The sequence below is a fragment of the Pseudorasbora parva genome, chromosome 10 (assembly GCF_024679245.1).
Source record: "Pseudorasbora parva isolate DD20220531a chromosome 10, ASM2467924v1, whole genome shotgun sequence".
Taxonomy (NCBI): domain Eukaryota; kingdom Metazoa; phylum Chordata; class Actinopteri; order Cypriniformes; family Gobionidae; genus Pseudorasbora; species Pseudorasbora parva.
The window spans coordinates 36582256-36599261 of NC_090181.1; the positions used below are offsets into that span (position 1 = coordinate 36582256).

Consider the following 17006-nt stretch of genomic DNA (forward strand, 5'->3'; position numbering starts at 1 on the left):
ATGACCACGACAAAAAATGTTTTTTCTGTGTTTTAACTTTTAATTGTTCACACAGATTAATTGTTCACTCCAAGACATTTAATACAAGCTAACAAAGTAAATAGGGTCAATTTTAATTTCATGAGGACTTTAACACATGTATTTCATTTCTTAACTTGCCAAGACTGTATTTTTACATAATATTGTGTGAATATAGTTCAAGTGCAAGAAGACCTGAAAGAGAATTCAATTCAGTTTTCAAGCATGGTCTAAATGCGGCTTACTGCACAAGCACTGCGGATGTTTGTGCACAGTAAACTTCTTGTCCTGTATGTGGTTGTTAAACATAAACCAAGTCCCAGTTCAAGGTTTTATTTACATATACAATTTAGATTTTAATCCAAATAACACATGTGCTGAGTGAACAGCAATCAAGAGCATGCAAAGTGCTCTCTCTCTCTCTCTCTCTCTACTGTTAGTCAATGTTAGTAATATATGGCCTTGTTTTATTTTATTTGGTATTGACATATCTGACAAACTACAAACTTTCCAGTGATTGCTGTGAAAAAGGGATGTGCTCAACAAGCAGTTCTGTATTGTATCGGTATTGTGCATCCCTATTTAAAACTGTGCATTGCTGAGGAACACTTGAAAAAAAAAAAAAAAAAAAATCAAAATGTCCATCTGCTGCTGTTTTACATCTCACCACAATTGAACATTCTGCAGTTCCACATCACCCAGAATCTCCAGCCGATCAATGGAGCTCAAGTCCTGCACTCTGTGCTTGTAATCCAGCAGGTGGGATCCGTTAACTGCTATCTTAAACTGATGAAGCTGACAAAGGATGATCATCTGACAAGACAAAGCAAAAAATCAATTTATTGTTCTCATATTTTACAAATACACCATTCTTGCTAGCACAAATAAAGTAACTCAGCTGTCTGATAGAACATGCTAGAATTATGTTACCAACATGCCACATTAGAAACATGCTAACAATGTACTTAACCCTGGCTGAATAATTCAGTATAAACCAGCATGTAGGTTCAGAAAGGCTAATGCTCAAGCTGATATTGTTGAAGCTGAAGCAAAAATGGGCTGATGTAGCTGGTCCACCACCACTTCCCATGCTGGGAACCAGCAACCAGCATCCCATGCTAGTCCAAGCATACAAAACATTCCTTATCTAAGGGGTCCTTTCTTCGTACCTCGCTTAATACATCTGAGATGATTTGACAGATCCCAGATCTTCTAAGCGTGATAACTGATCTCTGGTTTATTTGGTTCTTCAAACGAATTTGCCAATTGGATTAAAATATCTGGATTAAGTTATCTAAGATTACTGCACGTTCCTGTGCTCACTGAAGAGGGCAGATGCATAGATATGATCAGTAAGGCAGTGATTGGCTGGCGCCAAGACAACGTAATTGCATCATACAAATTACATCAAGAGTAGGGCTGGGACAACGCGTCGACGTCATCGATGACGTCGACGCAAGAAATACGTCGACGCAAAATATGCGCGTCGATTCGTCAGACTCAAAATAAAGATGCAGCGCCGGAGAGTAGTAGCAACCATAGATGTACATAATAAAGTATATTATGTAATTAAGTATATTATTTATTATGTATATCTATGGTAGCAACACGAGTGGCTCCTCAGACTTTCAGAAGTGCAAGGCTTGCGGGTTGGCCACAATCTATGGGGTTGGCGCGCGGTGCGCACGGAGCATCACAGGCATGCGCGCACGTATTGTCACGCGCACGTTGTCACGGCTACATAAACAAATTTCTGCACACAGGAAGACAGATGTTTTGGTAATATTTGATGTATTTTAATCACAAAAACAAACGTTTGCATCAAGTGAAAGCATCGGACACATTGGCTACGTTACCTACATAATAAGCTGTTTTAAATTTCAAATGTTCAATGTCTAATCGCGCTGATGTGACCGAGGGTATCCATCCTCTAAGTGAGCAGTTTCATCCCAGGACTATTCCGGTTTTAAACGGAATATTGGCGCCCATAATGCACTCTACATGTAACTGTTTTCATTGTCATGCCGCGGATGCGCGTGGCGTTTCTGTTGCGGGTCAGCCACGGGGCAGCGTGGCTTTTTTTTCTGCCTTTGCACACTAAAAGCGTGTCTGACGCGGCGCTGCTGCTGCTATTGATGCGGAGGGAAGCCCTATTCCTAATGTTAAACATAAATAGCCTACTGATACAGTAAAGAAAACGTCGGGAGTCGCCACATATCTATGGTATTGACGGCAAAATAGGATACAGAATATTTTGTTCTGTATTGACAGTTGCAATATTTCAAAATCGATAATTGACGTTTTTTATTATTACAATTAGGCCTATATCTGCATTTATGTAAACCTACAGACTTTCAAACATGAAAATGTAATTTAATAATATGTAGGCCTATTCGTGTCAAAATGATATATAAACATCTTTTCCTATTCTATTTTGCCTGGAGACGCTCCCAACACACGTGGAAAATAGGCGCTCTTCTATTTCTAGCATGCACGCGTTTTCCGCGCGTCACAGTCAGTATGCAAACTCCAACCTGTTAACGTGAGCCGAAACAAAAACGGACACGCCACGTAGCCGAGACGCTCACGCTTGCAGTGTGTCCTTGGATTTGATTAACCAACTTGTTGATATTTAATCGATGGGCATAGCCTGTAGGCTGAGTTGCATACATAGAAAAATCGTATAATACGTTTCTTTGTTGTAGGTTAATACTTATTTATTTGTGTGTGTGTGTGAGTGTGTGTGTGTGTGTGTGTGTAGCCTACTTTATGTTTTCAAGGTTTTATTGAATGCATTGCTCTTGTATAGTCTTACTTTGGAATTTTAAGAGCAATAAACATATATTGCAATGTTAAGGAATTTGTTTTTTCATTCAGATAATTAAATCAACATGTATAAATTGCTATTAGGCAATTAATGGGGAGATAATCGGTAATCGAATCGAATCGTAACCGAATCGGACAGGATGCATCGAAAAAAATAACCGCTAGATTAATCGTTTAAAAAATAATCGTTTATCCCAGCCCTAATCAAGAGCCACCTTGCATTTTTTTTTTTTTTTTTTAACATGATTCCCAATTATTTATATTCATGATTTTATAGTATTTGTACACCCTTTACATTTTTATTTCAATGTCGTGATAAAATTTAATTTGAATAAGATTTGTTATGTGACAGCATTAATTAAAGTTTCCTTACGGTCAAGATCAAATTATTTGCATCTCTTGCGCTGCATCAAAGTACTCCCATGAGATCCATCATCACTCAAATTAATGCAGAACGCAAATTAACTGCACAACATGTGTGTAAACCTCCAATACAACTATAAAGTAATTATTCCATGACAAATCTCTCAATTAAGTGACTGTGTCTATAGTATTATATGCACCTTTTTCACAACATTATACAATTATTTTAAAAAAACTTTTATATTATTATTATTATTTAAAATGATTGTCCCTTGTTCAGTAAGGAATTCCTGTAAGAAAGTAGCAGTGGCTGGGACATTAATGCACAACACAAATTAACTGCACAACATGTGTGTAAACCTCCAAAATAACTATAACGTAATTATTCCATCACAAATCTCTCAATTAAGTGAGTGTGTCTATAGTATTATATGCACCTTTTAAACAAAATTTTTACATTATTTTCAAATAAACTTTTATATTATTATTAGGGGTTCAAGCACGAAGTGCTTGAAAACCTATTGTATTTGTGCCGGTTTTTATTCTGCCGTAAAACGCATCGTGCAGACCAAACCATAAGGGCTAGAGACTTGAAACTTGGCCAATAGGTAGTACAAAAATCGAGGAGAGGTTATCAAATTATGAGCCAGATTGGCCCATAGGTGGCGCTATAGCGATCAATTGCGCAAAACTGCTCATAACTCCTAGACCGTTGGCCGTAGCCTCAAGTGCCTTATATCGTTGGAATCCTTGGCTCGAGACGGACCAGACGCATGCCTCGGATTGGCTCGTGACCTGGGAAAATGTCCGGCTATTTTGGCTTTTTCCAAAAACCTACTTTTGCGAACTAGTCCCTGGTTTTTGGCCAAACCGGGACCAAACCAGTGCAGGCAGATTCTCTGGAGTCTGAATGTCAATAATCATTGAAAAAAAGTGGAAATTTGGGTTCAGGGTTCCTAAGGGCCGCCAAGTTTGAGGTGGGAGGAGCCCCTTTCGACTTAATTGGTTATAGCTCGTCAACGGAACGAGATATTTTCACCAAACTCAGCACAACTATGTAAGAGCTCATTCTGTGGTCACCCGAAAAAGGACGTGGCAACTGGCCTCTTGGTGGCGCTTTAACTGTTAGAAAGGTCAACTACATTATCCTATGCAAAATGACATTTAAATGACTAAAAAATGTCTGTTCTGCGCAGAACTTCACCAAATTAGCTGAGCATGTGCACCCTATTATTGTAAAGCAGCGTGCAAACTTTTATGGAGATCGGGCCGTCGGTAGAGGTATTACAGTTTAAAAGGGAAACAATTTAAATAAAAAATAAAAATCATTTCCATGATAAATGAGCTGAAAATGCAAAAATCTACCGTGTTCCTTTCTGCCGGCCATGTCAAAACGCTTGATAAAGTTTTTGTAACCAGCAGCTCAAAAATCAGGCGCTGAGACCCTATAGTTTTTTTTTTTTTTTTATAAGCCTTTTTAGGCCCTTTTACGCCTCTATTATTAGGGGTTCAAGGACGAATGCTTGAAAACCTATTGTATTTGTGCCGGTTTTTATTCTGCCGTAAAACGCATCGTGCAGACCAAACCATAAGGGCAAGAGACTTGAAACTTGGCCAATAGGTAGTACAAAAATCGAGGAGAGGTTATCAAATTATGAGCCAGATTGGCCCATAGGTGGCGCTATAGCGATCAATTGCGCAAAACTGCTCATAACTCCTAGACCGTTGGCCGTAGCCTCAAGTGCCTTATATCGTTGGAATCCTTGGCCCGAGACGGACAAGACGCATGCCTCGGATTGGCTCGCTCTTCGCGCCAATTTTGAGATATTTTGGGTTTTTTGAAAAACCTACTTTTGCAAACTGGTCCCTGGTTTTTTGACCTATCGGAACCAAACCAGTGCAGAAATATTCTCTGGAGTCATATTATCAATAATCATTGAAAAAAAGTTGAAACTTTGATTCAATTTTGCTAAGGGGGTCAAAATGGACGTTCAAGGCGGAGCCTATTTTATTAATAAGGCTATAACTCAAGAAAGAAATGAGATATCATCACCAAACTTGGTGCACTTATGTATGGGCTCAATCTTTGGTCACGATAAAAAAAATCGCGATGATTGGGCTCTAGGTGGCGCTATAATGTTAAAAAAAACATAAAAACGGCTATAACCACCTGACTGTTAGTCTGATTGACTTGAAAATTGGTATGCAGTATCTTGGTCCAAGGCCCCATGTATGTATATGAGGACATCAGCGTATCTCAATCAACATGGCCGCCATCGGCCAATGAAGTTGATACCTATAAGACAAGGTTAACGGAGGCCAATCAGAACGAAACTTGATGGGCATGTTTGACTCATGGCCCTAGAGGTCTGTAAGAATTTTGAAAGAAATCAACCACTAGTTGGCGATAACGAGTTTTATGGCTCTGTAATCACGTGGTGTTTGACATATCCACACCATATGCATATCAATTGATAGATCTCCTCATGTTAAATAACTTTGCCTCTAGAGCCATTGCTGTCAATCAAATCGTTCATTAAATATTTGCAATTATGTTAAAAACCTACTTTTGCAAACTAGTCCCTGGTTTTTTACCCGATTGGAACCAAACCAGTCTAGTACAATTCTCTGGACTCTCTAGCGCAATCATCTTTGAAAAAAAAGTTGAACTTTTGCATTTGGATGACCATAACAGGGACATTTAGAAAAGAGGTGTGGCAAAATACATTCAAAAGCCTATAAATCCTAAGGGAAAACTCAAAACTTCACGAAAATTGCTGGGTATATGTGGCATAACATGCTGAAGAAGCATGCAAAGTTTTATGGAGATCATACCATAGGTGGCGCTATACTGTTAAAAAGCTTTAAAACCATGCATGTCCTATGGTAAATTCCCTTTATTGGCTGTAAATGGCCTTTTCCATCTGTTATCATATAATGTTCAAATCATTTGTTAGATCTGCTCATTCTGACTCTCTAGATCAATTGAGAATGAGATGTCGTCACGACACAGTGCCCCGCCCATAGAGATCACGGAATCCTCCCCCTTCTGCCATTTTGGGAGGATAGTACTCGCCTTAGTGGATTCGGACAGAGACTGGAGAAGAGATATTCTGATGATTACTAAGTACATCATTTTCTAAACTCAATGTAACATGAAGTTTTAATCCACCCAAGCCGAGCTGAGAAAGCAGCTGCTGATAAACATACGCTATAATTCACCACAGGGTGTCAGTCATCGTCTAAACTCGTGACTGCGAAGCTGAAGTGTGTAACACCTGATGAATACGATCCTTTATTTATTTGTATTAAACATTTTGATCACTATTCTGTCATTTTCACTATCAATCATTTTACTGTATGTAATTTACATGTTTATGCCCAAAACGCTTAATTAATATTCAAAGTAGGCCTATAGTTGACAAATTTTCCTCTAAAGTTACATTAATTTAAGGCACGTACCGAGCATTTATTCTACTTAAGAAGGCTGGACTAAAAGCACCAGCACACACAAGCGATCCTTTTTATTAGTCAAATTCATTTAGAAATCAAAACTCAACAGGTATTAAATATGATCAGTACGAGAAAAACTCTTACTGAGAGGACGAGCACTGGACTGCTGCAGGATAGTGGGGAGATTTATTTATTTATTATTCAGAATGCACAGAAAATATATGTATAGAAACATTTCAGGAAGGTAGTAAAGCGTCTAACGTTAGGTCTCTGTTCCATTGTGCTGCAGGCAGCTCGTATGGGTCGACGTTTTTGATCTCAGCCAGCTTAAATACCTCTGCCTGGCGCTGGTAGTAAGTTTCTCCCTGTAAGAGGCCTCCATTTCACCGTTTAAACGCGGTGATGATAATTCCTCAAGCCGTCTTTCCTGCTCCGATCTCTGTATCGCTCTTACAATGTTGCCAGAGCCGGCCCTAGACCTTTGGGGGCCCTAAGCAAAATTTGGTTGGAGGCCCTTGACCGTTTTAAGTAAGGCCTAAAGAAAAGCAATGACTACCTTATAACTGTATAATATATACTGTACATATATCTACTATGTTACTTTAAAATTGTGTAGTCTATTAAATTATGTTTTAATTATTCTATGTAGCCTACTGTATGATAATTATCTTTTTTTTACGCTGCTGGTCCTGAGTACGTATTTCGTTCTTATATGGTAACATGTACAGAACGTCAATAAAAGACCTTGAGTTCTTGAGTTGAGTTCCATGTTTGATGTCTAACAGGAAAATTATGATACCACTGAGCTGAATGGCAGTGCAGTGCAATGAACACACACGGATGAACTTGCTGAATAAAAAGACTGATAAAGTGATTTTCACTGACCATCAAAGAAACATTTTTAATTGACACCAGAGTTTAAAAGGCAAAAACAGCACACGATAACAAATTTTGCTGGACAATAAATTGGTCAAGAAATTATTGCGATAAATGATAAGATTTTTCGTTCTAAACCCATTTTCATCTAAAATAATGATAATGGCATAATAATGCAGGTACACCTTTTTTAAAGATCAATAAACTTTTATCTCTAAAGACTCTGATACGGAAAACATTTTAAATATCCACAATAAATTAACAAAACAACCAAAAAACAAGAAAAGCAATGGACTCTCAGTCTGTTAACAAAAAATACACTTGAATAAATACCAAAAGCAATAAATAAAATTGATGAAAACTGCTTTAGGTACACATTAGGGGTGGCACGGTTCACAAAAGCCACGGTTCGGTTCGTATCACGGATTTAGGGTCACGGTTTTTAAGTTCTGTACGGTTGTTGTTGATGTTTTTGCTTTTACTTGTTAACACTCCAGAAATTTACTTCAGCATAATATATAGCTTACTTATCCACAATTCAGGATACAGTATTAACACAATTGTTATATCATGTAATCATGCACAAACTGAACTTGACTATCTCTGAGGAAAGCTAGGTGAGATTTTGATACAGCAAGAGAAAGACATTGATGACATGCTTTCATTTATTTGGCAAAAAAAGGAGAATGTGTATTGCTATCTCTACAGGAACTTATGTGCCTTTTTTAGACACAAATATTGAACTGAAGAATTAACTTGCATTTATCAAACGGCCAACTTCAGTGTAGCTTTAAGCCTTGTTTATACTTGACGCGTCCGCACGAGCGCGGCAAAAATTGCGTCAACGAGGAGTGCGCGAGACCCAATTTCGCTTGGCGGTGTGCACGTCAAATTTTGTAACTTTGCGTGCGGCTCCGCAACCGAAGAAGCTCGAGGCGAATCTGGTCGAGCATGACGTCTCATCACGCCTGCACCCAGTCTGCGCTTCGAGTATAATAAACACCTCCCCAAACAGATGAGGCGAGGTGCGTGCGCTCTCTAGGGGGCCCTCTGCAGGCCACGGGGCCCTTTGCAATTGCAAGGGTCGCTTAGTGGCTGGGCCGGCTCTGAATGTTGCCCCTGGCAACCGATAGCGCAGGATCCCAAAATGGTGGACGGGCTCAGACACCGCCCAATTCGTCACGTGACAGCAAGCTACCATGACATATGTCCTCATTCTCAATAATTATCCAAAAAAATTACTTTTGCATTTGGATGGCTATAATAGGGTCATATCAAAATGTGACTTTGACCAAGTGTACCTAAACCTTTAACTCCTCAATAAATGTTTAGATCTTCTCAAAAATAGTTAAGTAAATGTGACATGTGACTCTAAACAAGCATTCAAACTTTTATGGAGATTGGTCTATAGGTGGCGCTATAACTATAAAAGCTTTGATGCGTTTGCTATGGTAAATTTCCTGTAATTGTTGTAAATGGTGAAGGGGGGGATTCTGAAATCCACTGCCGCTTCAATATACCTGTATATATTTATATCCTAATTAACTTCATAATCAAAACTTTAATCAATATTTATCCTATATTATTATAATGATTCTATCCAGTTATGATTTAGTTTTAGTTTCTTGTTTTCTAAAGTGTGTATTTGGTCTCTGAGGAGTGACTGAGGGTCTGGCCTAGAGATGTGTGATGTGTCACTAAACACTGGCAACAAGGTCATGTGTTTGGATTTTTGAGGTATCACACACCCCTTACATGTCAGGAGTGGAGTAACAGTGTTTGCTCACTTAGCCCGGCTTACAGATATGAAATATGGATTTGTCTTTCATTTAATTTATTATGTTTTATTCCTTTTATATTTCCTTTTACTGCAACACTAAAGACTCAAGATGAATATTGCCTGTACTATTGTGTGTCCCTCTCACTGAAAGAAAGCACATGTTATCAGTATGTTTTGGTAAGAACTAGTTAGAACTGGAGCTTAATCAGCTCCAACCTTGGAGAGACTGTGTATCTGTGTATGTGCGCAATATTCTGTGTTACAGATCAGAATGGTGTTCAATGGGCACCCTAAGAGATGGGTGGACTTGTTGTTCTGGGCAAGCTGGCGCCTGCTCCAGATCTGGAAGGTCACTACGGGCCTAATTCTGGGTGAAAGCATCAACAAGTGACACGTCAGTGGAAACGTGCATCAGATTAACTGACTCGAGTGGAAATTTACCATGACTCTGCATTGTCTCTGAGCCAATCAGAACCATCCACATCGCAGTAATGACATGGATAAGACCTTGAAAACGGTATAACTGTTGGGACAATTGTATGTACGATAGGGCGAGGCAACGAGACGGTGGGAGAGGGAGCGCGGCCTACGAACTCCTTGTGAGACTTGAAGCTGGCTTCTGCTTTTGAAACTGCAAACTATTCTTAAGTAAATTTTTCTTTTATTTAATTGGAATCCTGACTCTGTCTTCATTTCTTCACTACTGGTCCTGGGTCATAAGCTGTTAACCCCTAACAATGGTCTTTTGTATCTATTATCGTATAATGTTCAAATGATTTGTTAGATCTGCTCATTCTGACAGGTCAATAATTATCCAAAATGACTGGCATTTGCATTTGGATGGCTATAATTGGGTCATTTCAATATGTGGCCTTGACCAAGTGTCCCCGAAAGCCTTTAATAAATCCTCAATGAATGCTCAGATCTTCATTTCATCTCAGTTTTAATTAATTTAATGCTTAAAGGCCTTAAATACAAAAGACCTTAACTGTTTAAAGGCCTTAAATGCTTGAACCCCGCTAAATGCTGCTTGCAGCTTTAATTATTATTATTATTATTATTATTATTATTATTATTATTATTTAAAATTATTGTCCCTTGTTCAGTAAGGAATTCCTGTAAGAAAGTAGCAGTGGCTGGGACATATTTTAAGTACCACCTCAAGATGCAATCTCTAATCCTGTTTACATGAAATAAACCTGCTCCTGAGCAGGTTTAAGTTTATGGACCTATTGCTATGACATTAAGTCAATTTTGCATGATCTCCGATTGGTTGTGTTCTTTGACACTCAAGAGCCAAACAATCTGAGATCAGGCAAAATCGTCAACAATCCAAATCCAGCTAACTGAGTTAGTGACGTACAGAGAACGGACCCCACGTGACCAGCAATGCTGGATTTCTTCACTAGGGACATGTTGCGTCTACTATTTAGAATTTTAATTAATTAAATGTATTCATAAGATGAGTACTGTTACATAACTTACAAGTACTTACTATAGTAATAACAGCAAATTATGCATAATTACAAGAAACTAACCCAAACAAAACCCTTATCCTACCCCTAATTATATAGTAAGTGGATAGTAAGTACATGTTGTCAATTACTGTTACTTCTTGATTCTTGCAAGTTTTCCTTTTCTTGGTGTAGTAATCCCACCACTGAAAATACATCTCTTGATGCATTTTTCCGAATATACATTGTTTTTATTCCTTTTTCTGCCATTGATAAAGGTGCCCTAGAATGATTTGAAACAATATGTTAAATTGTTCTCTGATATCTACATAGAGGGTATGTGGCTTATTTAAGGTAAAAAAATTGTCCAGATACAGTTTTACAGGTCCATTTACAACCCTATAAATTGTCCCTATGATGTAATGCTCTGTTTTTGCCTTATTTGGATGTCATGAATGGATGTCAGGGTCATGAATATTAATGTTGAGCTCTGCTCTGATTGGCTTATTTCAGCAGCTCACAGCTTACAGCAGTTCAGTAAAGCAGCTCGTGAGTCCTGACCGTCCTGACACAACACAGACCGGCTAAATTAAATGTGCTAAATGTGATTTAGTTTTCACTTTCCACAACTACTAGAAGACCTACAGCTGTCAGAAAGGTTGGTTACGTCCAGGGCCGGCGTTTGCTGTAAGCGAGCTAGGCGGTCGCCTAGGGCGACAATTGTGTTAGGGGCGCGAGCGCGCTCTAGTGCCGCCCATTACTTCCCATTAAGCATATAATCGGAACAAGCGAAATACAACATAATGTTCATGAAACATGATCATCATAGGGCGCCCCCTCAGCCACACGTTTAATTACTTATCAACCTGATTATTGGATTGAATTGATGGTGATTATTGATTATTAGTTCAGGCGTTAGGTCAGGCAAGTGCTCATCTTGTGCGTTCATCAAAAATGAGGCGCCTAAACCCGCGGGTGCACAGGGACGGAAAAAGAGAAAAAGAGAAAGGAAGAAAATCGAAAGAAAGCCCAGTATAGAGGTTAGTCTTCTTATCTCAGCCAATAAGTTGTCAAACAAAATAAAATTACTTAGTATCAATCTTATCAACTAATATTTATTTTATAAATATTATTAATATTGTCACCAAGCTATCACTTGCTAGTTTTCTACATAATTACTATACGTATTGCAAACATAACTTCACTGACAATAATCTACAATAACCTACATGGATGTCATTTAAATATCAAAAGTCCAGTTCGTTATGAATATGAATAACGCTCTCTACGTGGGCGTCGGAAGGAAATAAATACGGCCTCTCGTTTTTTTTTTTTTTTTTTTTACTGGAGCAGCCTAACGATAGATACCATATTATTTACATTAAACACAAATATGCTGTGTTCACTTAATCCTTAACTGTGCGTTCACACCGCCGGCGGCGAGAGCGTCAAGCTGGCCGGAAGTCATTCCTTTTCAATGGGAGCCGGGCGGCGAGCTCCGGCGAGAGCGGCGCGTCTTGGACGATTTGGGCGTCGAGGAGAGTTGAAATCAGCTCAACTTTATGGTAATGAGCTATGACGCGGTTCGGCGGCAACAGGCGGCAACCAGTCAGAATGTAGAAGTGCTCCGCTTGAGAGAAATCCAGAGAACGCAGGCCTGTAAACTTTGGTTCCGACCACATTAGTTCCCAAGCAATTTGTAGGAGAGGTTGATCATTGCTGTGCGGGTTTCCCTATCATTTATGACAAGATCATTCATAGTGATGTGTAATTTGTTAAGAAGTCGCGCAACACTATTTTACAGGCGCTAGAACGCTCGTTGTTCAGCGGGTGTGCAATTAATTCTTACTTTCACATTTAAACGATTTCATGAAGTTAATTTATACCCTACTTGTGGTTAGTATATCCATCAACATGCTTGTTTGATTTGCGGCCTCTTTAAATACAGTTTAAAAAAAGAAAAAACATTCGAACTACGTCAGAGCGGCAGCACGTCCACGGAGCTTTCTACAGCGTCGTTGTCAGGGCGGCAAGAGCGAATTTTGACGCTCTCGCCGGCGGCGGTGTGAACGCACGGTTACAGTGGCTGTAGTGTAGTGGTAAGACGCATGGCATAAAGAATTGACGCAGATCGATCAGAGGTTCGATCCTGCCTTTTGCCACACTCGCTCTATTCCCTTTTCCCATCACATATCAGATCGGAAAGGCATTTATTTTCAATAAAAAGTGAGAAAATGTTTGAAAAGTGGAAATAAAGTGTCGAACGTGTTTAATAATAAGTGCTTCTCGGTTAGGGGTAGGCCTAGGAAAACAGACGTGCTGAATTAGACTAGAGACGATAAAAGTGAGTGGGGTGGGGTGGAGGGGTGGGGGGCGCAAAACTCCATATCGCCTAGGGCAACCAAAGAGCAAGAGCCGGCCCTGGTTACGTCACATCTACGTTGTCAAGCTCAGTCTGAGCCTGCGCAGTACGCTCAGCCATCAGGAAGTGAGTGCTTGTAATTGATCTCGTTTTCCGCTGTTGAAGTCAATGGGAACGCTCTGTCCATTTCTTTTACTGTATATGGTTTACACATTGCCTGACATAGCAGGCTAGTGTTCTGGCATGAATCAGAACAAAACATCTTTAGTAAACTAGAATAGCATAATTTAATTCATTTGTTAAATAAGAGGCGATCTGGCGCTCATTGCCGCTGTTATCAGTGATGCGGATTTCTTGTGCATAACGTTACTGCAGTCTTCACACAGATGAGCGCTTTAATCTATCGCTTAACGCCGTCTCGTAGATTGTCTATTTGTTCTGGTGAAATCAGTAAACATAATTCACAAAAACTGTCCCTGCTCGATGTACGTGATGATATTCGTTTTTTATTAGAAAATAAAAAATGAGGGCATATTACAAAAAAGAACTTCTGACAAGCTTAACAAATGACCATTAGGATAAGCAAAGTTTGTGACTCTATGCCTTCATTCACGTGAAAAATCTGGGTACTACTATATTGTGTTTAGATGCATGAATTAAACATGAGATCTATATCAATAAAATGTATCCAACCCCGTTTTCTAAGATCTCGAAGATGATTGGCTTCTAGGCGAAACCCCCATTCGTCAGTCACTGACGTTACGTCGGAGTGACTGAACGAAAGGGAACTTTCTATACATATAAATAGATTCCTTCTGATGTTTTATTAGCTCTTGAAGGATGACCCTTTGAACTTATTTTTGGCCAAAGAGTCTTTGAACTTTAACCTTCTTTACAGACTTATGACTTTCTGTTGTTTCTTCAGTGGATCAAGGATGAGATTTTTTTGACAAAAAAAAAAAAAATCTGACCCTGGATCTCATGAACTTGAACTTTCTATGCATATAAATAGATTCCTTCTGATGCAGTGGTTCAAGAATGACCTTTTGAACTTATTTGTGGCCAAATAGTCTTTGAGCTTGAACCTTCTTTACAGACGTATGACTTTCTGTTGTTTCTTCAGTATGTCAAGAATGAGATTTTTTGACAAAAAAAAAAAAAAAAAAAAAAAAAAAGATTCTGACCCTGGATCTCATGAACTTGAACTTTCTATACATATAAATAGATTCCTTCTAATGCAGTGGTTCAAGGATGACTTTTTGAACTTATTTGTGGCCAAAAAGTCTTTGAGCTTGAACATTCTATACAGATCTTATGACTACATGTTGTATCATCAGTAGGTCAAGGAAGACATTTTTTGACAAAAAAAAAAAAATCTGACCCTAGATTCCATGATCTTGAACTTTCTATACATATAAATAGATTCCTTTTGATGTTTTATTAGTTCTTCGAGGATGACCCTTTGAACATATTTTTGGCCAAAGAGTCTTTGAACTTGAACCTTCTTTACAGACATATGACTTTCTGTTGTTTCTTCAGTAGATCAAGGATGATATTTTTTTGACAAAAAAAAAAAAAAAAAATAGATTCTGTCACTGGTGCCCATGAACTTGAACTTTCTATGCATATAAATAGATTCCTTCTGATGCAGTGGTTCAAGGATGACCTTTTGAACTTATTTGTGGCCAAATAGTCTTTGAACTTGAACATTCTATACAGACTTTATGACTAACTGTTGTTTCATCAGTAGGTCAAGGAAGACATTTTTTGACAAAAAAATAAAAGAATTCTGACCCTAGATTCCATGAACTTGAACTTTCTGTACATATAAATAGATTCCTTCTGATGTTTCATTAGTTCTTCAAGGATGACCTTGAACTTATTTTTGGCCAGAGTCTTTAAAATTTGAACCTTCTTTACAGACGTATGACTTTCTGTTGTTTCTTCAGTAGATCAAAGATGAGATTTTTTTGACAAAAAAAAAAATTCTGCCCCTGAATGCCATGAACTTGAACTTTCTGTGCATATAAATAGATTCCTTCTGATGCAGTGGTTCAGGGATGACCTATTGAACGTATTTGTGGCCAAATAGTCTTTGAACTTGAACATTCTACACAGACTTTATGACTACCTGTTGTTTCATCAGTAGGTCAAGGAAGACATTTTTTGAAAAAAAGAGAAAAAAAAAACGGACGCTAGATTCCATGATCTTGAACTTTCTATATGTGGCAAGGGGGGCGTGGTTCAGCGATGTCTGCAGCAGGAGAGAGAGCCGCGGGACGAGCGGTAAGTGAGTGGGTTGGAAGCAGATTAATAACACCTGTCTCTTGTTCCAGTAATGGGCGCGGAGAGGGTACAAAACACCGGTGGAACCGCAGACGAGGGAGAGAGAGAGTCGGACTGTTGGTGCGAAACACGGAGAGACTGAGTTTGACCCGGAAGCCGGAAGTGCCGTGAACCGGAAGTTATTGTTGCTTATGAGTTTGACTGAAAACACACGCCTGAGTGTGGTATTGACTTTGCTAAGAGAAATAAAGAGAAAAGCATCAACAGTCCAGCCGACCCCGTGTCCTCTTCCTTCCTTATCTTATCGAACGTATTACACTGGTGCCGAAACCCGGGAAGGAAGTAGGACAGCGCCGCCGCCATGCAAACGCCCTCCGCCTCGCCGTTTGCGGATATTATCCGCCGGCACTTCGGGAGTTCGAGGGCCCCGCCCAGTGGGGCGGGGCTGCTGGGGTCGGGCGGAGATAACGGATCCGGTTCCACCCCCTCTCCGCGCTCATGTTCCAACCCACTCCCCGCCGCAGGGGCGGCGGGTAGGCCTGGGCTGGCCTGCTGGCGGTGCGGTGACCCGGATCATTTTGTGGACCGATGTCCGATGATGGACGTCGGGACAATGATCCGGGTCCCGGACTTCCAGCGGACCACCCCCGATCAAGCAGGAGAGTACCAAATTCCTGTGAGTATCAAGGGGGGTACATATCAGGCCTTGGTGGATTCAGGATGTAACCAAACCTCGATCCATCAAAGCCTGATGCAGCCTGGGGCATTGGATACTGGCCGCGCGGTTAAGGTGCGGTGTGTGCACGGGGATGTGGTGGAGTATCCGCTGGTCCCAGTCACGATTCAGTTTAGGGGAGAAAAGCATAGGATTGAGGTGGCGGTTAGTCCCCACCTCCGGCATCCGCTAATTCTGGGGACGAATTGGCCCGCCTTCTCTGCTTTATTGGGGTCGTTATGCGCGGATGCCGCTTGGGAAAACAAGGCTAGGATCGGGGCGGCGCGAGTGCAGCTTGGCGAGACTGACACGGGGCCCTTGGGAACGGCTCCAGAGGAACCGAGCGGGGTCGAGAGACTGATTCTCTCGGACCGCGATGACTTCCCTCTGGAGCAGTCTCAAGATGAGACCCTAAAACATGCCTTTCAGCAGGTCCGCTCTATCGACGGTCAGTCTCTCCAACCCGCCTTGCCCGTCACGTATCCTTATTTTGCCATAATTAAGGATCGGTTGTATCGAGTGACCCAAGACGCTCAGACAAAAGTAGATACAACTCAGTTATTAGTACCAAAGAGCCGCCGGGAAATGCTTTTCCGGGCGGCTCACTCTAACCCGATGGCGGGGCACCTGGGACAGGCGGCCACACTGAATCGCTTAATGACCCGATTTTTTTGGCCAGGCATTCATGACAATGTGCGCAGGTGGTGCGCGTCTTGCCCTGAATGTCAGTTGGTTAACCCACTGGCCGCCCCAAAAGCGCCCTTGCGCCCACTTCCATTAATGCAGGTCCCCTTCGAAAGAATTGCGATGGACCTCATCGGGCCATTAGAGCGATCCGCACGCGGACATCGTTTTGCGCTAGTTATCGTGGAC

At 40.4% G+C, this 17006-nt stretch overlaps 1 protein-coding gene across 1 annotated transcript in view; it reads right to left on the bottom strand.

Annotated features, from left to right (window-relative positions):
- Positions 1-622: 622 nt before the first annotated feature.
- Positions 623-17006, bottom strand: part of lgals8b (galectin 8b) — a 65156-nt gene continuing 48772 nt past the window's right edge. Inside the window, exon 8 of the mRNA XM_067456018.1 lies at positions 623-831. Coding sequence (XP_067312119.1) covers positions 682-831 — 150 coding nt within the window. The 3' untranslated portion in view covers positions 623-681. The remainder of the gene's footprint in view (positions 832-17006) is intronic.